This window comes from Schistocerca serialis, chromosome 5, assembly GCF_023864345.2.
Source record: "Schistocerca serialis cubense isolate TAMUIC-IGC-003099 chromosome 5, iqSchSeri2.2, whole genome shotgun sequence".
In the NCBI taxonomy this organism is placed as follows: Eukaryota; Metazoa; Arthropoda; class Insecta; order Orthoptera; family Acrididae; genus Schistocerca; species Schistocerca serialis.
In genome coordinates this window covers 635,950,673-635,977,698 of record NC_064642.1, presented here as the reverse complement: position 1 = coordinate 635,977,698, position 27,026 = coordinate 635,950,673, and the positions used below count along the sequence as shown (strand labels likewise).

Below are 27,026 nucleotides of genomic sequence, written 5' to 3'. Positions count from 1 at the left end.
AAGGGAATTTAATTTCCGGACGCGATCACAAAAAAGGATCGTTCACATCCACACTCCTTTCTGAGCGCTTATCGATAACTTCGTGATACGCTGTTTTGTTTGAATCACTGTCTTTTAATATAAACTGCCTGACAACGCAAGTGAAGTACGCAGGAGGGATGGAAGAGATGAAGAACTGGAACTTTGGCACTGAGAGGGTATATGATGTTATCTCAGTGTCTACGTCAGGTGCAATTTACCAAGTACCTGGCACTACGAGCCCAGTTATTAGTATGATGTGACACTCGCTCTGGCCTGGATTTACACAGATTCGGTAGGGAGGGATGTCAAAGGGCCGCTGTATCGTCTGCTGAGGCAAGCTCGATCTGGGCTTGGGAAACCAATTTTTAGTTTTGAATAACCAGGATTTTTCGGTATTTGTTTGGTCTCTGTTATAACAAGTGATTTTTATTTTTTACTAATAACTGCCTTTTACATACATATGACTTAATCCTTCTGCACTAGTAACAAGTACCTTAGCTTTGTTTTGACATCTCCACACATAACAGCGCCCTGATAATTATTATAAATAAGCCAGACTCAGTGTAGCTGTTTGCTTATACTTGCAACTGAGGGTGGAAGACTTGAGTTATTTACACAGAAACTTGACAGCCTACGGCCTGAGATGGGTGACAAGTTGTTTACATTCCTGCCAAAATGCAAACGTCTCAGGGATCGGCCATACTGCACGCGTTAGTGCAGTGAAGTTGCACTACTTTCCCTGACTATGCTCACTGCCTTTCTGCTCACGTGTTGTGGTTACTTAATCAAAGCCAGATTGCTAGGGTATGCCCATACCACCGTGCTAAAATTTTAATATGTGTTAAATGAAAGAATTAAATGATACTAGGACTGGCACATTAATGTACGCTGTCATAAGTCAGCATATATATGCTTGATGGCAAGACTGTCCACAGATACGTCCTAAAACACCACCAGAAAGGTGGTGAGCTCAGTAGTAATTTCATCTTTGGCGCATATAAGCACATGACGCGCCTTATAATGCCTCACAAAGCTGCTGAGTAACGTAGTTACCATAAAATTACTTTGATAGTGGAGAACGTCGCGGTTCAGCAAAAGAGAAGCATTCTGTCTTTTGCACGTGGTATCACGAGAGCTTGTGAGCTGTAACATCTCTGTTCCGTATCGCGTCTGTTTCCTCGTTTCTGTGGCTGTTGTGTACACGAGGGAAAGAGGTTTTCTGAAACCGCGGGGAATTGGCCAGTCATTCCCTAGTGCCCCTAAAGATATACCGATCTGGCAATAATCGCCCCAGCCCGCATCTCGTGGTCGTGCGGTAGCGTTCTCGCTTCCCACGCCCGGGTTCCCGGGTTCGATTCCCGGCGGGGTCAGGGATTTTCTCTGCCTCGTGATGGCTGGGTGTTGTGTGCTGTCCTTAGGTTAGTTAGGTTTAAGTAGTTCTAAGTTCTAGGGGACTGATGACCATAGATGTTAAGTCCCATAGTGCTCAGAGCCATTTTTGAATAATCGCCCAGCTCGATGTTGGGTGTTGCAGAGAAACTACCAGCAAGGGAAACTCCCCCATCGCACCCCCCCCCCCTCCCCTCAGATTTAGTGGTAAGATGACCCAGTGCATAGCCTGCCAAAGACTGAACACAGGTCAAGTATGAAACAGGTAGAAGGTGTACTGAACTGTGAAAAAAGCAAAATAAAAAGAGTGAACGGTCAAAGCTTAACAATTTCAATATCTCGAGAAGCTGTGCAGCCGCGGCGTCGTGATTAAGTGGTCACGGTACTGGACTCTAAACCCAACGAGCCATGTTCAAAACTGCGTTTGCATTTTATTTTTAATTCTTATTTATTTCAAAGACATTACGAACTATCCGTACAGTCACTGAAATGTTTGTTCTCCTCTTTGTAGTCCTGGCAGTTGTCATGGTATACATTGGTTATAGAATATGAGTCATCTGGTTCGAATACGTTACCGTCGCAAGCAACTGTGATTAACAGTGGGATCGGGAGAGATATCACGCGCACAAACGTCTCACAGAAATGAAAACAACAAATAAGCTTTGCTACAACAAAGGAATTCAAGAGTCAAAACTTCTTAAACGGAACGCAACTTCATAAACGTTAAAAACTCATGTTTTGACAGAGCACAGAGAAACTGTGTGATTGTGAAACCGTTGCCCTCATTTGTTGCTATTTATGTGACAAATTATTATGTTTTCATCATTTCCTTGGAAGACATGACATTCACATTCATACTAACACCTAAATCGGGTAGGGAGGATATCTCATTCACTTACCAGCAATACTAATTAGGTGGGTTGATAAGGGATTCCTATCATATGACAGAGGTACTGTCACTAATTCCTTGTATGACACACCAGACATGTTTTCCGGTGGAGGATTCGGACGACTTGTCGCCTTATCATCAAACTTCTGCGGTTCCCACTCGAAAGCCGCTTACTTTCGGTTGCTAATAGAGTAGTTGTGCAGAATCAACTGTCATCATAGGTCCCTACCTTACAGGTCGCTGTTGAAAATGGACGTTATACCACGACGCAGACAAAAATTTTGATAAAGTGAAAAAAAAAAAAAATTGGGACGAGGGAGATGTGAACACGGCTCGCCCCTCTGGAAGTCTAACACCAAAACCACTTATCCACGACGCCGTCGGCTTTCAGTCTGCTGGATTTTGCACTTCCTGTCCCTGGACAGTACACGGTTTCTGGTTTGCTTTTCTTTCATGCGAGGGTTGCCCAGAAATCACTTCACCGCATTTTTCTTCAACAATTCTTTATTGAAGATAATGAGAATTGCACACGAAAGAATCGTGTTTTATCTACACACCCTATTTTTCCACATAATCTCCGTCCGTTCTACGGCCTTTCTCCAGTGTGAAACAAGGGCGTGTAGGCCCTGTCGATACCAGTCCTTGTCCTGGTGGTGGATCCGGTGCTTCATTGTGTGAAGCATCTCCTCATCATCCTCAAAATGTCTTCCACAGATGCGTCTGTCCTCGCCAATGACAGACAACATCAGTTCGCCTCAACATGTCAGGTTGGATGGTCTCGCAAACCGCTGCAAATCGTGGAGCTCAGCCAAATCGCCATCTGGTGACCTCCCTCTCCATTCCCAGCGATTAACTGGACTTCTGTCGACAGCAGATGCTCCATAGATTTTGCACCAGCATTTGTGGATATTCGCCACAGCTCCTTTCTCTGCAGTGACAAATTCAATGCCGGCACGTTGCTATAGACGCCATTTTGGAACTGTCCTGTAGCTACGCTATATGTCGGAAGTGACGGAAACTTGGCTCGCTCACTCAGGAGACTTCAGATAATACATACATAAACGTTTCGCATTCGCAGCATTGTTTTCGGCTGAGAAAAAGAATACCGTGCATTACTTTCCGTGCAACCCTCGGCTTCATATGTGTTCAGCTTTTGACGGGCTGTCCACTGAGCCCTCTTACTACTGAACCTGAGGCGGATACGATGGGACGTTTCTCTTGTAAGAGTAATGGTAGGAAGCAGCATTGCTGTATCGAGGTGTGTAGTCCACCTGCACAATAGGGCAGTGAGGCGGGTAGTCGAATCGTGAACCTTTAGGCGCCACGGCATCGTGAGCCAAAAAATAAACAGTTCTGAAGAATGACAAAAAGAACGGCTTGTTGTCGCTCGAAACTCCAGCATCCGCCGTTACGAAAAGAGGCACCCGCTTTGCCATCATGTGGCCCAAACGTAGCCGTTAACATGTGCGGCTATAGTGGCCCTACTTGTTCCCTTGATGTCACGAGGATTGTATTTAAGACCCCGTATCGCCACAGCCAGGCAAGTTGAAGCTGACGCACCATCCTGGAGATGATCGCCTTCGGCGCGCTCATGAGCCTCCAGCGGTCTACCACGTGTGACCTTGGCCTCTGCAGGCTCCAGTGCTAGGACTTGGTATCCATTGGTGATAAACTTTTTCCATGATTGTGAATTCTAGACAGCCATTGAAACAGTGGTCTGCCTGGTCATAGAATTCACACTGTTTGGTTCACAGTGGTAGTTTTGCACTAAGAACCTTTTATTTCAGACTTGTACCAGGTGTACCGGTATGAAACGAGCGTTTTTTTGTGAAAATGAAACACTAATTTTGAATTGTAAAGTAAAAAGATTTTATTCAAAGTACTGACCATTGCTTTCTATACATTTTTGACAACCTTTCTGGCAGTTTGTGGATACCACGCCAATAGAAATGTTCGACTGTTGAAGCAAACCAACCAGACACCCAATTTTCGACTTCTTCGTAGGAATCGAAGTGTTCCTCAGCCTTTGCGTGTCCCATTGATGAAAACAAATGGTAGTCGGAAGGGGCCAAGTCTGGTGAATACGACGGGTCGGGTAGCAGCTCCCAGCCAAGTGTTTTGATTGTATCCTGAACCAGTTTTGCTTTGTGTGCAGGTGCTTTGTCGTGTAAAAAAATTACTTTGCCATGTCTTCTGACACATTCTGGTCTTTTTTCGATCAATGTATAGTTCAAATTGATCATTTGTTGTCGGTAGCGATTAGTATTCACAGTTTCACCGGGTTTTAGATGCTCATGGTACACCACACCTTTCTGATCCCACCAAACACACAGCATTGTCTTCTTGCCGAATCGATCTGGTTTTGCAGTCGATGTTGATGGTTGTCCCAGATTAACCCACTATTTTTCCCGTTTAAATAAATTTAATTAAAATAAATCCATTTTTCATCGCCAGTAACAATTCGATGCAAAATTGGTTTTCTTTCATGTCTTTGAAGCAAAATTTGCCAAATGGATTTTCGGTTTTCCATCTGTATTTCACTCAATTCATGTGGCACTCATTTTCCACACTTTTGGATCTGTCCCATAGCTTTCAAACGGTCAGAAATTGTTTGTTGTGCAACATTTAGCATTTCTGCCATTTGCTTCTGACTCAAAGTATCATCTTCATCCAATATTGCTTGCAATTCGGCGTCTTCGAACATTTTTGGTGCTCTTACACGTTCTTCATTTCTTACATCAAAATCATTATTTCTGAACCGTTCAAACCATCCTCTGCATGTTGCTTCTGATAGAGCATGATCACCATATGCCTCGACAAGCATTCGATGCGACTCTGCAGCACTTTTTTTAAGATGAAAACAAAAAATTAATGCTTTCCGCAAATCATCACTTTCTGGTACAAAATTCGACGTTGTTAACACGATGAAAACATATGATGTTGTTTGTTCCATGACTTGATGTATACTAAATATCTTTGACAGATGTCATACCAACCAAATATAATGAATTCTACTCTGCTTTTGTAAATGATGAAAGTCTATGTGAATGCAGCTTGCCGCTAACTTGGTGTAATGTTTTGTCTGTACAGAAGTGTATCTGTCGCCTTTATCGCTCTTTCCCTCTCACACATAAATCGGTACAATAAAGTCAGGGCTTCGTGTTTTCTAGTTAGGCTGATCCGTGAAAAGACAGAGAAACAATTATGCTAATGGAGGATTCTCTCACTCTCTCTCTCTCTCTGTCCTTTATCTGTGTACAGTTTAAATATATTATTTACGTGAAATCAGCCTAGTAGAATCTCTGGTGGAGCCCTTCGTCTTAATATTCAGCGGCTGGTTTGCTATAAAAGATCTTTACATTTGTTATTATTATTAAGCGCTGCATTCAGTTGGGAAAATCGATCGTTTGAACATTTCGTTCAGTTTACGACAGATCTAAAATTTCAGATGTGGACGAAGCCTTTTTGGACGATTTCAAAAAACTCAGAGATTGCAGGCTCTCTTCGTCACAGCTGAAACTTCCCAATTAATTACAAGGCCCCGACAATCATCAATGGTTCAGACAGAGAACTCATTCGTCATTCACTCTAGAATAAAATGGTCACAAACCTTATTTCTGAGGAAAATTGTATATTGAATCCATTTCCGTACATGTTCCGTTTTCTGTTGGTTCCAAGTCTCATGTAATTTTCTTTTACAGGTTTTTCTTTCTCTTTATCTATCACGCTAGCGGCACAAACTTTCCTAGCTCGCTTTAGCGCGAAGAAGAGTAAATAAATCTCCTTTAGCAATCTTCCAACCGATACTTCCGAAGCTGTTCCTCTCTCTCTCTCTATAATAACCATGGAGCATACATTTCTGTACCTCTGTTGTTCCAAAGAATAAACGTACTAGAAAAATACCTTGGCGTCGACGAGCTGTCGGCGCATATATTACTAGAAAATCTGATCAGATACTTTTCAAACGTAAATACATGTGGATGATTTGGTTGACCATTATTAATTACTGCGTGGTAGAGGGTAATTTTCCGTGGGGAGATTACACAAACAAACAAAAAATTAACGCTCGTTCACAACAAATGTTCCCTATCGACACATTTGTATCTTAACGCTCATTTAATACCGGTACATCTGGTAAGTGATACAACTATCAAACAGTTTGACAGTTTTCCGATTGATCTAAGAATTTTTGTTACGTTTCTGTGTCAATATTAACTGTAGCCCATGTATTTTAAATAGAAGCGTCTCCTTTATTTGCCAATAAAGTGTTAATTATTACTTATCTACTTGGGAGCTTGTTCTTAATTAGCGAGACCTTGGGAGGTCACTGCAAGTGTAAACTGCCGTTTCGGTTTGTTAGTGGAGGTCGCTTAAAAATGTGACTCTTTAGTTGTATATGTTAATATGGTCCTGTATATCTGACATAATTAAATCGTTTTCCATGAAAAAAATGATAGAGAAGTTCGATATTTATGAAATTAAACATGATCACAAATAAATGTGTGTGAAATCTTATGCGACTTAACCGCTAAGGTCATCAGTCCCTAAACTTACACCCTACTTAACCTAAATTATCCTAAGGACAAACACACACACCCATGCCCGAGGGAGGACTCGAACGTCCGCCGGGACCAGCCGCACAGTCCATGAGTGCAGCGCCCTAGACCGATCGGCTAATCCCGCGCGGCAAACAAGATCTCAATTAACTCAGTTTATTACACAAAAATGCAAAATCAATGGTTTAATAATCATAAACTAGTGCCTTGAGACACCTGAACACTGGATTTGGAATGTGACCTAAATGAAAGAATATTTCAACAAAGTAGTTATATTCACGTAAGCCGTCCCGTGTTTGCTGAAGGTCAGAATTTAAAGGTAGAAAACGCTACAGAAAGGTACGTGTTTGCTTCTACGGCTGGGGTTGAAAGCATGATGAACTTTTAACGGCAAAAAAGTCTTCATGATTAACTTTATTTTCCCTACAGTCCACCTCACAGTTGTGGCTGAATCTCTCAATACTTATAATATGCCAGTGGCAGCTGAAATGGCTCTGTACCAACAACTTGCATCTGATTTCAGCTTGGGCAACGAAAGTCACTCGCTGCTGAGATGAAATCTGGCGAAGTGGCGCCTGCCTGTCAAGCGCTACCCGAGATGGTGCCTGGACGGAGAGTAACTTTCTGCAGTCTGCTTCCGACAAGGAAAACTCGGTTCTCCACGTTTTATAGCGTGACGTAATTTCGATTGGCTGAATGATGGACAGAGCAAGTACACACCAATGAGACGCTGTATCAAAAGGCTCTCCCTCCCTTAATCTCATTCCAGTGGTTAACCGGTAATACACTACTGGCCATTAAAATTATACTAGAACTGACATGTGATTACATTTTCACGCAATTTGGGTGCATGGCTCCTGAGAAATCAGTACCCAGAACAACCACCTCTCGCCGTAATAACGGCCTTGATACGCCAGGGCATTGAGTCAAACAGAGCTTGGATGGCGTGTACAGGTACAGCTGCCCATGCAGCTTCAACACGATACCGCAGTTCATCAAGACTAGTGACTGGCGTGTTGTGACGAGCCAGTTGCTCGGCCACCATCGACCAGACGTTTTCAATTGGTGAGAGATCTGGAGAATGTGCTGGCCAGGGCAGCAGTCGAACATTTTCTGTATCCAGAAAGACCCGTACAGGACCTGTAACATGCGGTCGTGTATTATCCCGCTGAAATGTAGGGTTTCGCAGGGATCGAATGAAGGGTAGAGACACGGATCGTAACACATCTGAAATGTAACGTCCACTGTTCAAAGTGGCGTCAATGCGAACAAGAGGTGACCGGGACGTGTAACCAATGGCACCCCATACCATCATGCCGAGTGATACGCCAGTACGGCGATGACGAATACACGCTTCCAATGTGCGTTCACCGCGATGTTGCCAAACACGGATGCGACCATCATGATGCTGTAGACAGAACCTGGATTCATCCGGAAAAATGACGTTTTGCCATTCTTGCACCCAGGTTCGTCGTCGAGTACACCATCGCAGGCGCTCCTGTCTGTGATGCAGCGTCATGGGTAACCGTAGCCATGGTCTCAGAGCTGTTAGCCCATGCTGCAAACGTCGTCGAACTGTTCGTGCAGTCATCTCGACTGCTAGTGATACGAGGCCGTTGGGATCCAGCACGGCGTTCCGTATTACCCTCCTGAACCCACCGAATTCATATTCTGCTAACAGTCAGTGAATCTCGACCAACGCGAGCAGCAATGTCGCGATACGATAAATCGCAATCGCATTGCGATAGGCTGCAATCGTACCTTTATCAAAGTCGGAAACGTGATGGTACGTATTTCTCAACCTTACACGAGGCATCACAACAACGTTTCACCAGGCAGCGCCGGTCAACTGCTGTTTGTGTATGAGAAATCGGTTGGAAACTTTCCTCATGTCAGCACGCTGTAGGTGTCGCCACCGGCGCCAACATTGCGTGAATGTTCTGTAAAGCTAATCATATTTATATCACAGCATCTTCTTCCTGTCGGTTAAACTTCGCGTCTCTAGCACGTCATCTTCGTGATGTAGCAATTTTAATGGCCAGTAGTGTACTTAGTACCCTACTCGCGTCCGTCGGCCGTCGTAATTTAATATATTATTATTGTTATTATTATTTTTTTGATTGTTGCCGACTTACGTGGTGGGCCTTAATAAAAATGATATTTCATTTAATTTTCATTTACGATTGAATGCTGTCCTGAAGTTAACAATATTAATCTCAATTTATTTGTTACGTTAATGAATGTTAGACGCGCTGAATTTTAAAACATGAGTATATAAGCTGAACAATGTAATAAACTTTTCATATTAATTTCCTCGGCTAGTCAGCTCACTTTAAGGCAAAAGATCTTTAGTTATTAATTACAATTGCGGCCCACACACGCGCGAGAGGATTTTTTCTTACCTCCGTTAACCATTGCCACGTAGTCGGAGTCCTGGCTCTGGCTCTCGGCTATGGTACTGAAAACAAGAATCTTAAAGCTACTTAATTTCTGCAACTTCGTGCGGCTGTGGAGAAAAATTAGTATTATGTTAATAGCGGGCGAGGTTTTCGCTTCCGCTAATTTTTCATAAGTTAATATCGCCACGTAATGGCGTCGTTGACTGCATCGGCCGCTGCGATTGTTGAACTGTAAATTACTTGAATGCAGGTTAATTCAAGAAAGGCGGACATGAAATCGGGATCACCTCGTACAAATTAAAAGTGCACAATAATATTAAATCAATGTATTATCTGTTTAACTCATACAAATATGCATACATTTGTCAGCACTCGCAAGATGTCCGTCTATACACAACCAAGGCAAGAGAAGAAGTGAATACGACTAAAAAGTTAACAAAAGAGCGTATCTTGTCGTCTCTTTAGATCATTTAGTTATATTTCTTTGCATTCGAAACTTAGACAGAAAAATTATTGTTTTACGGCTACATGATAAAAATATATTATTCAATTTTTAAATGTCTCTTCTTTATAAATACTGTTTTTTAAGTCTTTTCGTAATATAACACTGGGGACGCTAAACTAATCATATTTATATCACAGCATCTTCTTCCTGTCGGTTAAATTTCGCGTCTCTAGCACGTCATCTTCGTGATGTAGCAATTTTAAATGCCAGTAGTGTACTTAGTAGTTGCCCGCATCTCGTGGTCGTGCGGTAGCGTTGTCGCTTCCCACGCCCGGGTTCCCGGGTTCGATTCCCGGCGGGGTCAGGGATTTTCTCTGCCTCGTGATGGCTGGGTGTTGTGTGATGTCCTTAGGTTAGTTAGGTTTAAGTAGTTCTAAGTTCTAGGGGACTGATGACCATAGATGTTAAGTCCCATAGTGCTCAGAGCCATTTTTTGTACTTAGTACCCTAAAACTGCGTCCTACACTCTCCCACTCTCTACTTTCGAGTCGGCTGTAAAGGGTGAACTTCTGTAAGCATAGCCGTGTTTCTTAAACCTGCTTCCAGATTCTTTAGGTTAACGACTGCTTATTGTTCTGTGGGGCCTGAGTGCGGTGGCTATGTCTCACAATCTTCAAAGTCGCCCTAAGCCTTTTGGTTCCCACTCAACTCTCAAATTTTGTCCTAGAGGTCCGTGTATTTCGACGAATTCTGACTGCCAGCCATACCGTTCACATTAGAAGTTCTTCCGGCACTGTAACAAACCAGCACACATCGGTGAGACCACACATAGATTGTTGAAAACAGCCTGCGTTGTCTTCACGTCGTAGGCTTTCCCACCGTAGTAAGTCTTGAAAGCCTCATCGGGTTTTCTGCTGCATTCTGAAAGCAACGTGATTCAATATTTCGGCGATCCAACTGTCCGCCATTGTCAGCAGAAAGTTGCTGCTCCTGAGTCCCGCTGAAAACTGATGCCAAGAGTATAAACTGTCATCCTATATACGCCTTCGTACCGTACAGGCGCATGGGCCGCCCACCACAGTTGCTGCCCTCGAGGACTGGGTTGGTGGCGCTGCCCCTGCTAGAACACCGGCGGCGATGATATGTTACCATTTTTAAACACTCGACCTGGCCGCACCGAAGAACGTTCTGTTTTGATGCGAGACATTACAGGGTTCCAAGTCCTTAGAGGAAAGCCAGTGTCTCTATTAATCAAATTATGAGCCAACCTAATTTCAATTCCCTCTTTATAAACACTGTTTCAAAAGCCCGAAGCAACTACCATAGTCTCATCATATTTCATCCAATGTCCCTAATTTAGGCAATGTTCTACCACCAATTTTTCTAGATGTTGTAGTCTCGTACGAGGGCGATGTTCAACGTACCTGACCTGAAATGTGCAAAACGAACGGGCAATGTAAGCCTTCCCACACTGAAAGGATTTTTTTAGATGCCTGGCTTCCTGAGCCCCAAACGATCTTTCACAGAGCCGAGTAGCGCCCTGATCTTGGAAGGTGGATGTAACACACTCTTAATGTTAAAATTCCTTACAATTCTTCCAGTGTTAAAGGATATGCACCCAGCATAAGGAATAAAGATCACAGTTCTATGCTCCTCTTCATGCAGTTTCGGGGACGGTCCAAACTCCATAACCCAACGAATCTACTTCTTAGAGAATCCATTTTCCTATTTTCACGAGCCCCTCTGCAAGAGTTCCTGGGTTAAAAAAATTAAAAACTAGATGAAGAGTTGTTGAAACTTTGTCGTCATGTGCTGATGCCACGTATTTTTCATTTAATGGAAACATTTTTAACAGAATGACGGAGATCTTGTCAGCAGTCTTTTATCGCCCATAGCTACCAAATTATTTATAGAAGGCTTCAAGGATAGGGCACTGAGGACTTCAGCTTTTCAACCAACTTGCTTATGGTGATATGTAAGTGATACCTTTTTGGTCTGAGCTCATGGGCGTGAAGCTCCCAACAAATGTTTGGACTATTTCAGCTGTCTCCACCCCAACATTAAATTTACCATAGTGGTTGAAACCGATGGGAGGCTTCGGTTTTGGACGCCGTGCCGCACAAAAAACAAGTAGTACACTGGGACACAGCGTTCACCGAAAGGCGACACACACCGATTGGTATCTGCATGCTGAAAGTTTCTGTCCACCATCACAAAGAAATCGTGCCCGTAAGACACTGCTACGCAGTGCATATGCCATTTCCGGCGCGGACAGTTTAACCCAAGAACTCGCACATTTGATGGCTCTTTTCAAGGCTCTTTTCGTCGGCCTATGGAATTTGTACCACCTTCGCAGTTACGTGAAGAGAAGCACAAATCTGTGGTCTTTATTCCTTGTGACGGGTGCATATCGTTTAAGATCAGAAGAATTTTAAGGAATTTTAACATTTATGATTGTGTTGCGTCCACCTTCCAAAATTAGGGCACTGTGAAAGATGATTTGGGACTTAGGAAACCTGGAATATATAAAATTTTGTGTCTGTGGTACGGCTTACATCGGCCATTCGTTTCACACAGTTCAGGACAGATGCGTGGAACATCACCGTCATACGAGGCTGCAACAGCCGCAAAAATCGGCGCTAGCAGAACATTTCTTAACGAGGGAGATGGGGTGAAACTTGACGTGACTGTCATAGTTGCCAACACTTCCGGTTTTTTAAACTGTTTATAAAAGAGGCAACTGACGTTAGGTTGTCAGACAAGTGTATTAATAGAGCCAATGGTTTTCATCTTAGCATGACGTAGAAGCCTGTACTAGCCGGCATTAAATCACACAGTTTTTCGGTGTAGCCAGCCCGAGCGTTTGTAAATAGTCTTTGAGTTCGATATATCGTTGCCGCCGGTGTTTTACTAAGGGCGGTGTCACCAGCCCACGCTTGGAGAGCAGTAACTGTGGTGGGCGGCGCATGCGCCGTGTACGGTACGAAGGCCTACTTAGGACGACGATTCGCAGGCTTGGCATCAGTTTTCAGCGGGGGATAGCAGCAGCAGCAGCGTTCTGCTGAAGATCGTGGACAGTTTGATCCCCGAAATATTGGATTACGGTGATTTCAGGGTCCGGCAGCAAACTCGAGGAGACTTTCAAGTCTCCGTTGTCCCTGTGCAGCCTATACATACATACGAGCTGCATTATGAATTTTCGAGCGTCTGGCGCCGAGGCGGCTTAATGTAAAGCACTCTCCAGTTTGACATTCTTGGAGAATCCTTCCACGTGTTCGAGCGTACCATTGGACACTTCACGAATTCCGGTGAGGGCTCTTGCCTTGCAGGGTTTTATGACGCACAGCGGATACCCTCGCCTACAGCCAAGTGCAAGATGCTTTCATAGAGCCTTCTTGTTTACATGCACATGCAGTTCAGTACAGGAAGTTGTAATCTACATAGATAACTGCTGTCAATCACTGATACTGATTCCTATTTCATTTATCGGTGGACAATAATTTATTCCGATTTCAAATTTTTTCTTATTTCACATTTTATATCAGTTACGGCATAGTTTGGGGGAAATGGTCATGTCACACAACCACCTTACAGAAGGACTATAAGCATGTTCAGGAAATGGGCAACGCTAATATCCACATTCTGCTCCTGATTCTGATTTGGCTGGATTGTCTACACGTTAAATTATTTCGCGGAGAGGTTTGGTTCTCCTGAAATCGCGGAGTCTGGGACTGTGTGTCTGTTTTAAAGTGGTTATCATTTCGAAAGACTAGTGTTGGTGATTCTTCGTGATCAATGAGGTTATTTTTTTCTAACGGAAAGCCTACGAGATAGTGAGAACTGCGCTCCCGTGTGCGGTTGAGGAATTCTATTGAGGACTTCCCTGTTTCTCTAGGGGTGTGTGTTGCGAATTAGTGAGAGTTAATTTTTGATAAAAAGAGGTAAGCGTTAATCAATAATAGTCACTTTCATTCTTTTTCCATATCAATTGGAATGTGGTAGTATTCCCTTTTTTCTTGGAACGGTTTTTTCTTTTTTTGTGGTAAGTATCGTTGGAGTTTGCTAGTAACCAGATGAAGGCGATGTATTAAACTTTTAGCGGTTAGGTATTCCGTTCTAGTGGTCGGATCTTAGAATATCGTGAAACTAGATAGATGGCTACAGCACCTCTAATTATTGACTTTGAAGTTGAGTGAAGTTTAATCGTCTCTCGCGGGTCTAGGTGAGGCTATCGATTTTGCATGTGCACCGGTGCAGAGAATTAATCCAGCACCGTCAATAAACGTTCCCGGTGAAATCTGTCGAGAAGTACGTCACGTAATTTATCTCGTGCATCGCACATCGCCAAGAGGGTGGTTATAATTTAAGTTTCATTACGTCAGATCCCCCCCCCCTCCCCACCACCACCACCACCACCACCATCCCCCACTCCCACGAAAAACGAGCGATCATAGGACAACGAATCTTTGTGGGAACATACGTAAGAGAAACAATAAAGCATTGAAAGAAACACATTAATTTCCCCATGAGAGGGCAACTTTTGTTAATTGCATAACATGTTTACGTTTCAGATTACAAACGTTGCTCGATATGTCAACCGTCTGTATGCACGACAGCCTGAAACCGCCCTAGAGATTGCCCTCCTGCTGCCCGAAACCTCAGGTGGGATGTTGGCTTGTTCACCTTCAACCTTGCTCACTTTAACCATGAGTGCGCTCGATTGCACTCCGGAGAAGCCACGCATTACTGAAAACTTAATAATTTACTCTTTTTCAGCCAAGAAGACAGTAATTAAGATCCACAGCACTAAATATTTTATTTTTGATGAAAAAGTCCGTTTCAATTTCCGTATTCAAAAGTAACACCAAAGGACAGATTAATTTAAATCATTTAATACTAGGAAGGAAAGAGGACCTGGTAAGAGTAGGAACAGTAGTTACAATTGTACAGCGGCATGTTTCGAGGCTGCCTGTCTGTTTGTTGTTTTTTGCTCTTATCAGGAATGCTTACAAGGGAACCTCCCCATCGCACCCCCCTCAGATTTAGTTATAAGTTTGCACAGTGGATAGGCCTTGAAAAACTGAACACAGATCAATTGAGAAAACGGGAAGAAGTTGTGTGGAACTGTGAAAAAATAAGCAAAATATACAAACTAAGTAGTTCATGGGAAGATATGCAATATCAAGGACACTGGGAACGTAGGAGCGCCGTGGTCTCGTGGTAACGTGAGCAGCTGCGGAACGAAAGACCCTTGGTTCAAATCTTCCATCGGGTGAAAAGTTTAATTTTTTATTTTCAGTTTATGTGACAAACTCTTATGTTTTCATCACTTTTTTGGAAATGATTATGACATCCACAAGAAAACCTAAATCGGGCAAGGTAGAAGAATCTTTTTACCCATTCGCCAAGTGTACAAGTTAGGTGGGTCGACAACATATTCCTGTCATGTGACGCACATGCCGTCACGAGTGTCGTATAGAATATATCAAATGTGTTTTCCTGTGGAGGAATCGGTTGACCTATGACCTTACGATCAAATGTTTTCGGTTCCCATTGGAGAGGCACGTCCTTTCGTCTACTAATCGCACGGTTTTGCGGTGCGGTCGCAAAACACAGACACTAAACTTATTACAGTGAACACAGACGTCAATGAACGAACGGACAGATAATAACTATGCAAAAATAATGAAAGTAAAATCTTTACTCGAGGGAAGACTTGAATCAAGGACCTCTCGTTCTGCAGCTGCTCACGCTACCACGGGACCACGGCACTCCTGTGCTCCATTTCTCTGTGATGTTGCATATCTTGCACATGGACTACTCAGTTTGTATATTTTGCTTATTTTTTCACAGTTCCACACAACTTCTTCCTGTTTTGTCAGTTGATCTTTGTTCAGTTTATCAAGACCTATCCACTGTGCCAACTTATAACTAAATCTGAGGGGGGTGCGATGGGGAGGTTCCCTTGTTAGTAATTTTTCTAGAGGCCAAGGGACTTATATTGGAGCAGGGTGTTTCAGAAGTTACGGTCAATAATTCACACATGGAAAGTACAGCCCAAAAGTAGCTAAAAAGCTCTAATAAACATGGGTCCGCAAATCAACCGCTGCCGAGGTATCGCATTAATTCGAGTTGGGAACCAAATGTGCAAAAGCCCCTGGAGACCGCGGTATTACGTTGGTATCTCAAGGTTGGGGATCGAATATCTGTTTACACATGCGCAACTACTTCCCTTTCCCCCTCCGTACAGTGTGCCATACCGACCTCTCAGCCATTTACGAACGTGAAGGCACCATGGCCAGAGGTTACACCAACGAAGAGTACGCTGACATGCACTTCATGTATGGCAAAGCGGATCGCAGTACTCTTATGGCTGCACTATTGTATGAAGGAAATTTTCCTCTCCTAAGGCAGCCTTTGAGAAGTTTCGCACACCATCTATATTGACATCTTTTGACATCCACCGAGCCGAATTAGTGCGCTTGAGCTTACTATGAAGCATACAGACCGTAACAAAATTCGCAAAGTCACTCATGTTCTGCACTTTTGGCATAATTCATATGAAAAACCATGAGTAAAAGGTGCTGTTATGCAAGCTACTGCCATATAAGTACGAAACCAAAAAGCGGTTATAATATCCATTGCATATGTCTGAATTTGTGCAGTTATGTCTCTGAAATCGTAGAAATATGCATTCATTCTCCAAATCGTTGAAACATGCAAGCCGGCCGGTGTGGCCGTGCGGTCTAGGCGCTTCAGTCTGGAACCGCGAGACCGCTCCGGTCGCAGGTTCGAATCCTGCCTCGGGCATGGATGTTTGTGATGTCCTTAGGTTAGTTAGGTTTAAGTAGTTCTAAGTTCTAGGGGACTGATGACCTAAGATGTTGAGTCCCATAGTGGTCAGAGCCATTTGAACCATTTTACAGGAATGCTTAACGCTGTTTGTGGGTGACGCTGGAGCTGTCCTCCGATGATATCCCCTATGTGCTCAACAGGAGATAGATCTGGTGATCGAGCAGACCAAGGAAAAACACAGACACACCATAGAGCATGTTGCGTTATAACATCGGTATGCGGACGAGCGTTATCGCATTACACGACCTGGAACGCAGTTCATGAATGGCAGTGCAGCACGTTGAATTGCCAGACTGAAACCTGCGGTCCGCAACTCGTGGCTAGCGTTATTGCCTCTGGATCAGGGGATCCCGGGTTCGATTCCCGGCCGGGTTGGGGATTTTCTCTGCCCGGGGACTGGGTGTTTGCCCTCATCATTTCATCATCATCATTCGTGACAGTGGCAATATTGGACTGTGCCAAAATTGGGACTTCGTACGGGCGTTGATGACTGCGCAGTTGAGCGCCCTACAAACCAAACATCATCATCATCATCATCATCGTCATCAAATTTGCAGTCAGGGTGGGTGGGATAGCCACGATAGTGCTCCTGCTGTCATATCGCACCCGAGACCATAATTCCAGGAGTAGTTTACCACGCAGACAGATTGGTTACAGATCCTCATCTGGCCTCTTCCTAACCAATATACAGCCATCCCTGGTACCGAGGCAAAACCAGCTTTCATCAGAACGTACAACAGATCTCCACCCTGCCCTCCAATGAGTTCTCGCTTGACATCACTGAAGTCGTAATTGGCGATTGTTTGGGGTCAGTGTAATGTATACTACATGACGTCTGGCTTGAAGTAACCGATTTGTAACAATTCACTGTGGCAGTGTGGTGCCAACTGCTGCTGAAATTGCAGCTGCAGATGGAGTACGGTGCACCAGAGCCACTTGCCGAACGCAATTTCTTTCCTCTCGGTAGGGCCACGTGGCCGTCTGGAGTCTGGTCTTCTTGCGACCGTACATTCTTGTGACCACCGCTGCCAGAAGTCAAGTACAGTGGCTGTATTCCTCCCAAGTCCTTCTGCAATATCGCAGAAGGAACATCCAGCTTCTCATAGCCCTCTTACACCATCTCGTTCAAACTCAGTGAGACGTTGGCAATTGCGGCTTTGTCGTCTTAAAGGCATTTTTGACTAACTCACCTCACCACATCCAATTTCACACATAACTAAGTCTCACGACCGTTACAGCGTGTATTTAATGCAAATCAGATCTGCATACTCACAGTAGCGATACTAGTGCTTTCTTAACCCTAGGACGCCTAAGGGGGGGGGGGGGGGGGGGGAGGGGGGGTTCGTTGAACCCACAATTTTTTTATGTCCCCTGCTTTTGCCCAAATAACTTTCATACTACATATTCCCTTTGAGTTATTGTTTGTTGGCTATTTTATGAAACATTAGTGTCAATATATTTTATAGAAAATTCCTGCTTTGAAAGAAAAAATAAACAAACTCATTATGGGTCCAACAAACCCCCTTAGGCTTCCATGCTATACAAAATTTCCCTTAGTAGTATTTCATATTTCTCATCTCTACAACAATGCAAATTAGTTTCTTGTTGGTTGGTATTCTTGATATTCACAACAATCGGTTTACTTTGAGAGGAAGTGATTGTTGATGTCAGTCAGCTGTTATTTATCTTCTAAACTCGCAGTGAGTTAGTGCAGTTCCCTTCTGTTCACACCCAGACTTAGAAATGACTAAAAGAATACGTGACTCGTCTTTAGAAAGAGTTCTGAATGAAATTTTAGATGAAGATTCTGACTCGGTGAGTGAAAGTGAATATGAGGATGATTCAGATCGGGAAAGTGATGTGGATGTTAGAGAAGATGAAGATAGTGCAGCTTCAGGCAGTGACCATCAGGATGTCATTGTGGCCAAGTCTGGAAGAAGGTACGTATCCACAAAGCATAGAATTCCTCGGAGGTCTGTTGCTAATATAGTAAGAGAGCAGGCTGGAGTAACTCCAGCTGGTGTTTGCCATTCGCCTGGAGAAGCCTTGAAGTTACTTCTTACACCTGACATCATGGATGTTATAGTAAAACATTCAAATAAAGAGGCAGTCAGGCGAAATGTTACTTTGACTAATGAGAAAGAATTGTATGCCTTTATAGGATTCCTGATACTTATGGGGGAAAATAAGGACAATTCTGTCAGTGTACACGATCTTTTGTCAGACCTAATGGGTCAGCCAGTTTACAAGGGTATTATGGCAAGAGAACGTTTCAAGGAACTTATTGCAATCATAAGGTTTGATGACAAAAGTACCCGCCAGCTAAGAAGGGAAGCACACAAGTTCACAGCAATCTGTGATGTTTTCAACAAAGTCAATGATAGGTTTCCACTACTGTATAAACCAGGGGTCCACCTCACCATTGATGAGATGCTCAGCTTGTTTAGACGGCACCGGAACTAGTGAAATTGCAGGTAGAAGAAAGAAGTGCCAATGCAAGAGGGTTATCTAACCAAATTGTTCAAGCAATGGAGACTATTCTACAAAAAAAATCAAAGAAGTGACAACAGAAGCACGTCAGCCTCCTGTAGGGAAAGGTCGGTGCCATATTTGTGTAAGAAAAGCTAAAACAAAGAAGCAGAAGTACAACAATCTAAGTAAATGAAAACAATATTGAGGACAGTGTCATAAACATGTGTGTAACACACATTCAGAAAAAATTGTGAAGTGTGTCTTTTGCCTTGCAGTTGAGGACTCAGACCGTCTATTGTATATGAACACATCTGTATTTTGTATTGTAATATGTCAATTTTTTATTCACTCAATCCAATATTTATAACAATTAACAACATTTATAAACCGATGCCTTAGTTAAAATACATAAACCATTTTGAAAGTTGTAATTTTTCGTCAGTAAACTTATTTAATACATGTGGGTTCGCCGAACCCCCCCTTATGCATCCAAGTTAGAAAAAAAGGCTTGGGCGTCCTAGGGTTAAGCGACTAACGCGAAATTTGAGTACAAATCGTCTTTTAAATGTAGAAACACACCTACCAACTTTCGTCTATGTCGCACAGCTCCTTCTTGGCACTGCTATTTTCTGCCATCGGTATAATTATATGGTGCCTACAAGCTTCAGTCCAAGAAATTGTTTACAAGTGGCGACAATTCACCGCTCGTCCACCCCTGCAGCTCGGTTGGGCGTCGCTCGCTGCACTCACGTGACCATACCGTCGGTCCTCTGGCGACTGCAGCGGAGCACACAACTCACCATTATGTCTGGCGCCTGGGAAATTGCCGTGGCGTCCAACACGGCACACAGTGCAATTGTTGTATACGTGAAGGCGTGGAACCCATTTACCTCACTTGTTAGTGCAGTAATTGTACATGTCTGCACACCAGAACAACGTGCTTTGTATTGTATCCCCGCTGGTCCCGATATGAAGATTGAAACTTGTTAAATGGTAACTGTGTATGACAAAACTTCTCGCTAGCAATGTGAAAGCAAGTACTTTTCAAGATTCCGATTACTGATTCCGATCTACGATCGCCTTTCCTACTCTACCTTTAAACACGAATACAATTGTGCAAATTACTTTTGATGTATGTGATACTGGTTAAACTAACTTGCATCTGGCTCTTTATAAATGAAGCTGAATATAAAGCATAATCACCAATAATACTCAGAATGTCTTTGTCAGGAAACAGTTACAAACAATAGTTTAATGTTGCGTAACAAAAACTATGTCGTTTTGTAAAATGCACCCCCTGAATTTAGATGAATTTTTGTTAATGTATAATGTTTCTAATTTCCTCTCGAAAAGTTCGTTTACACCCTACAGTAGATTCTTACCTAGAAACGAATACCTCTGCTCTACTCTGTCTGCACTTTGCAAGATTGTGAAGTACTTAGCTGCATTTTTCTGGAAGAAATCACTTCGCGAGCAACTGCCTTGTCTTATTTTGTTTATCAGGCTGCATTAGAAAATAAAACCTTTGTTTCTTTTCTGGAAATACGATTCATTGTCCACGCAACAGTGCAAGGCGTGACAGTGAAGGTTTTGTCAGTTACAATTTTTATCTTTCAGTGACGATAAGTTACAGTCCAATACATATAAATGATAAAAGATAGTATTGTGAAATTATATTCAATCTTTTCAATGGTCGAAACTGAAAGTTATCATTGCGCTTAGGCTGTACCAAAAATCTTTATTGTTCGTACACGAGTTCAATTTCAGCAGTTTGTTAGTATATCAGCATCAGGTGATCTGGAAGCCATCAGTCGCCGCCCCCCCTCCCCCCCCCCCCCCCCACACACACATACAAACACATAAACACACACACAAGTATACTCATAGTTTATACATTAGACCACAAAGAAAAAAAGATTGTAAAATTACTTATGTAGGGCAATGGTACCAACTAACAACACGTAGTTGTCATGTAAGGCAACATGGTACCGAACATTATAAAATTAACAACATGTGGATTAAGGGCAACAGGCTGATTCATTATTTCTAGATTTCCGAAAAGAATTCGACACGGATCCCGCAGCAGACTGTTAACGAGGCTACGTGCATACGGAATAGGCTCCCAGATATGTGACTGGTTCGAAGACTTCTTAAGTAATAGAACACTGTATGTTGTCCTCGACGGCGAGTGTTCATCGGAGACAGGGGTAACATCAGGAGTGCCACAGGGAAGTGTGATAGGACCGTTGCTATTTTCCATATACATAAATGATCTGACAGACAGGGCAGGCAGCAATCTGCCGTTGTTTGCTGACGATGCTGTGGTGCGCAGGAAGGTGTACTGTCGTTTGATACAAGATGATCTAGACAAAATTTCTAGTTGGTGTGATGAATGGCAGCTGGCCTTAATGTAGAAAAATGTAGGTTAATGCGGATGAGTAGAAAAAAAAACACCCGTAATGTTTGGATACAGCATTAGCAGTGTCCTGCTTAACACAGTCATGTCGTCTAACTATCTTGGCGTAACGTTGTGAAGTAATATGAAATGGAACCAGCATGTGAGGATTGTGGTTGGGAAGGTGAATGGTCGTCTTCGGTTTATTGGCAGAATTTTAGTAAAGTGTGGTTCATTATCTATATATGACGGCAGTATCTGTTCCCGAAAGAACAGTTACCGTGGATGACCATGCAGCTTTGCTAGAAATGAAATTATAATTAAATGGACACCCTAGCTGCAAACAGGTGTTGATGAACTTCATTCGAGCCACCGCGGGCACAGAGGATAGTGCGTCTGCAGGGACTTATCCCTTGCACGCTCCCCGTGAGATCCACATTCCCAACATGTCCACACCACTACATTCGTAGTGCGCCTAATAGATGTTTGGCCATCATTGGGCAGATGGCACATAGGACACTGGTGCGACATGTAATTGATTACTGCTATAATGTTTGGGATTTCACTAGGTCGGATTCGAAGAAGACGTCGAAGCAGTTCAGAGGCAAGCGGCTACATTTGTTAGTGGTAGGTTCGATCAGCATGCAAGTGTTACCAGTACGCTTCGGGAGCTCAAGTGACAATCGCTGGAGGTAAGAAGACACTAATTTTGAAGAACACTACTGAGAAAGTTTAGAGAACCGGCATATGAAGCTAACTGTAGCATATCTTTCGCGTTGGGACCACGAAGATAAGATACGAGAAATTATGGCTCACACGGAGGTATACAGACAGTTATTTTTTCCTCGCTCTGTCTGCGAGTGGAACAGGAAACGAACCGACTAGTTGTGGTACAGGGTACCCTCCGCCACGCACCGTACATTGGCTTACGGAATATGTAGGTAGATGAAGATGTAGAAATTCGTCCATTTTTCCGAAAAGATATCACCACATGTTAAGAAGTGGGCAACACTTGACATGATGAAAACTACGTTCTAACCTGCGTGGTGGAATAAACGCAAATTACGGGAAAGTGACAAAGATCACACGTACTGCGAGCATAAACCTGAGAGCGCAAACATGTAGTCAGAGTTGACATCATACATTTATGAACATGTACACAAAAGGGAACAGAAACGACAGAAAATGAGTTAAATAAAATACAGTTGGCACGTGAATTAAGTAAAACCTAAGCACATAAGTATGAACGTATCTATCATGACTGTTATATCGAGCAGTAAAATTAAAGTAGACTGCTAGTCAAAAGAAACGACGTTTTAATATACAATGTAAAATAACCAGGAAACTTAAGTGTCAAAATAAACGTATGCAAAGCGTGAAACATGCTGTAACAATTAAAACATACACCAGTTGTGAACGTTCTGGTTCAAAGCAAGTAAGGACAGGTGCTGTCAGTTAAACTCTTAGATAACAGTGGGTGAGTCAAAATATGAGAATATTAAATCACAGCAAGTAAATGGCACGGAGAAGACTGCATGAACTACAACCACTTTTTTGTAACATTTTCATACACAATAGAAAAATTACTTTTATACACACTACTTCATTACTTAAAATTTACTATTTGCTTTTCTTAACGATGTACTTTAACTAATAGTGGCGAGCGAAAGCTAATTAGGATATTGAACACATTGCTATGACGACGATGAACGAATCGTCGCCAATGTGAATGACTGGTGACCAATGCTAAATAGATATCTACATCTACATCTACATCCATACTCCGCAACCCACCTGACGTTGTGTGGCGGAGGGTACCTTGGGTACCTCTAACAGTTCTCCCGTCTATTGCAGTCTCGTATTGTTCGTGGAAAGAAGGACTGTCGGTATGCCTCTGTGTGGGCTCTAATCTCTCTGATTTTATCCTCATGGTCTCTTCGCGAGATATACCTAGGAGGGAAAAATATGCTGCTTGACTCCTCAGTGAAGGTATGTTCTTGAAACTTCAACAAAAGCCCGTACCGAGCTACTGAGCGTCTCTCCTGCAGAGTCTTCCACTGGAGTTTATCTATCATCTCCGTAGCGCTTTCGCGATTACTAAATGATCTTGTAACGAAGCGCGCTGCTCTCCGTTGGATCTTCTCTATCTCTTCTATCAACCCTATCTGGTACGGATCCCACACTGCTGAGCAATATTCAAGCAGTGGGCGAACAAGCGTACTGTAACCTACTTCCTTTGTTTTCGGATTGCATTTCCTTAGGATTCTTCCAATGAATCTCAGTCTGGGACCTGATTTACCGACGATCAACTTTATATGATCATTCACTTTTAAATCACTCCTAATGCGTTCTCCCAGATAATTTATGGAATTAACTGCTTCCAGTTGCTGACCTGCTATATTGTAGCTAAATGATAAGGGATCTTTCTTTCTATGTATTCGCAGCACATTACACTTGTCTACATTGAGATTCAATTGCCATTCCCTGCACCATGCGTCAATTCGTTGCAGATCCTCCTGCATTTCAGCACAATTTTCCATTGTTACAACCTCTCGATATACCACAGCATCATCCGCAAAAAGCCTCAGTGAACTACCGATGTCATCCACAAGGTCATTTACGTTTATTGTGAATTGCAACGGTCCTACGACACTCCCCTGCGGCACACCTGATATCACACTTACTTCGGAAGACTTGTCTCCATTGAGAATGACATGCTGCGTCCTGTTATCTAGGAACTCCTCAATCCAATCACACAATTGGTCTGATAGTCCATATGCTCTTACTTTGTTCATTAAACGACTGTGGGGAACTGTATCGAACACCTTGCGGAAGTCAAGAAACACGGCATCTACCTGGGAACCCGTGTCTATGGCCCTCTGAGTCTCGTGGACGAATACGATACATACATATCTCTTCTTTGCATATACAGCAGGTTTGTCAGTGAAGTCGATAAGGAGCTGGCTGCAAAATAATTAGAAGTCGTTGGTAAAAAATAATGTATAGTACTTAACTGGTGGTACAGGAGTCTTCGTAGTCAAAAGGAATATAATTATAAACAGAGAGCTACAGAGGCGTCACATAGGCCATACTTTAACTAAGCGCCTGGTTAGAGGTTGCTTCCTATCAGCTGAAAGCTATGCTACTTTCCTACTTGACGTCCCGAGCAAGAGTGTCCGAGCGCAAGCCGCGGAATGGCTCTAGCGGCGCTAGTCTCGACTCGCGGGTCCAGCGATACTAATACGGGCCGCAGTTGATAACTGCAACCCCTAAGAAGTGTGGTACCGAACGTTGATACCACACACATGACTGGTAAATCATCCTGAATATTAATACGTAGCTAGTGTTCGACACGATGAACTCTTTATTCTAGAATAATTACTTGGCTAGTGCTTGCAGTGCAAATTATCTTTTTCCCGGAATAAGACACTTCTTTACAGAGCCCCCTTAAATGATCCTCTATCGTCTGGAGCATTCTCTGTGCGATACGTCCGCCAGCCAAGCTTTTCATTCTGCCATGACATAACTCTCTGTCCCTCTCTAGCCGACAAATGTTTCCGACTTCGCTCTCCTGAGCTCTGGTCAATAATATCCTCTGCTAGCCAAATAAGAAGAATGACTCATGTGTTCAGCCACGCAAAGCTGCCCACTGTGGCAAAAATTTCAAATAAATTGTCAAATGTACCGAATAAACTGTCGGTTCACATGACACGTGAATCTTCCATATCCATTTGTCCTAATATGTACACCTTTGAGCCTGCCCGCCTCGCCCAGTGCGGTGTTGGCTGACACGTTCGCTTTGTTACAGGAGAGCTGCGGCGAGGGGACGGCCGACAGCCGGAGGTGGTAGCGGTGAAGGTGCTCAAGGAGGCGGCCACGCGGGAGGCGGAGGACGACTTCATGCGCGAGGTCGAAACCATGAGCGCCTTCCGCCACCCCAACATACTCGCCCTGCTCGGCGTCGTGCCCAGGGGTGAGTCCCCACTGCAACATTCACCGCCACGAGGGCCTGCAAAGGCACTGAATATCCTTCCGTTGTGTTCGGTACAAGACTGGGATTTTCATTCCTCTTCGGAAAGTTTCACTGTTATTGTTGGTTTTGAGATCTTCATTATGAAGACATCTGCAGTGTATCTCGCATGCTAAAGTGTTCTTTGTAAGCCTCTTCACCTGGGCATAGCCGCTGCAACCGACATGCATTTAAACTTGCATTATACACTGAAGCGCCAAACAAACTGGTATAGGCATGCGTACTCAAATACAGAGATATGTAAACAGGAAGAAGACGCAGTTGGGTTCGGCAACGCCTATACAGGGTGGTCGGAAATTCCCGTTACAGACTTATAGGACTTGTAGAGGGGACTGAGCACATCGTATTTTGAATAGGAACCCCTGTCCGGAGACGTCATCCAACGAGACTTCAGAGCGACAAATTTATAGGCGCGGGCGTCTGTAAATGTACGTATACGCGGGGTGATTCCTTGATGATGTTACGGACTTTCTAGGACGATGGAGAACGATAAATGTATTAATTTGAAGTAAGGATCCCTGTACTGTAAACGAACGAGTCGAAAGTTATAAACGAAAACCTTTCTGATACCTCTGACAGTTGAATATATGTACCGGTACTTGTGTTGCGACGAGTGTAGGGCTGGTAACTTTCAGTGGTGGTAGTGTGGACAAAAACGAGAAAAAATGTCCATTAAACGTGGGCTCTAAAGTGCATATCTTAACAGCTATTAACACTTGCTCAGTAGAAGAGATGTTTCACGTTAGCGAAGATGAACGAATAGTCATACCTTCTCAGGTATGCAATTTAGAGCCCACGTTAATTGGACATTTTTTCTCGTTTCTGTCCACACTACCACCACTGAAAGTTACCAGCCGTACACTCTTCGCTTCACAAGTACCGTTTTTACCTGTTGAGGTATCGAACAATAATAACGTAATAAGATGAATCCACTTTGTAATGCTCACTAGCCTATAAGATTCTTTGTTGTCTCCGTGTTTAAAATAGTAAGTTACAAGCGGATAACAAATATTCGCGTCTTGGCAGTATAATGGTTAAAAAGACGATGATGTTTACTTTTGTCTTGCCCTACTAGATCTAAGTCGGCGAGCTAAAGTATAAATGATGTCAGAGATTTAAATTAGCCATGCTGCATCTCTATTGTAACAGACATAAACTGCTAGGCCGGAGACGCCCTTGTTATTTACTCTCTTGTAAAGTATAGTATTTTAAATATTGTTTAACAATAACACACTACAGCAGACAGTCATTAAGAAAACTAACAACTACTACCAAACCGAGGTTTCGACCTCTTTGCAGAGCTATTCTTCAGGGCAACTAACTGGAGTAACGTCGTTTTGTAGTGTTTTGTGATGACGCGGCGTGACACTCAAAAGAATTGTAGTCACATTATGCTTTTGTTTAAATAAATGTACATTTTATTCCATCAGTCTTCTGGCAGGTTTGATGAAGACTTCCTCGAATTTCTCTCATGTACCAACCTCTTCATCTCATAGCAGTACTTGCAACGTACGCCCTCAGTTATTTGCTTCATGTATTGCAATCCATGTCTTCCTCTATAGTTTTTACCCTCTA

The 27,026-nt window shown here is 43.2% G+C and overlaps 1 protein-coding gene across 2 annotated transcripts in view; it reads left to right on the top strand.

The window, feature by feature from the left end:
- LOC126481330 (muscle, skeletal receptor tyrosine protein kinase-like) overlaps positions 1-27,026 on the top strand; it is a 617,768-nt gene that overhangs the window by 543,854 nt on the left and 46,888 nt on the right. For both annotated transcript variants that reach the window (XM_050104999.1, XM_050104998.1), the window contains exon 6: positions 25,230-25,394. In XM_050104999.1, coding sequence (XP_049960956.1) covers positions 25,230-25,394 — 165 coding nt within the window. The remainder of the gene's footprint in view (positions 1-25,229; positions 25,395-27,026) is intronic.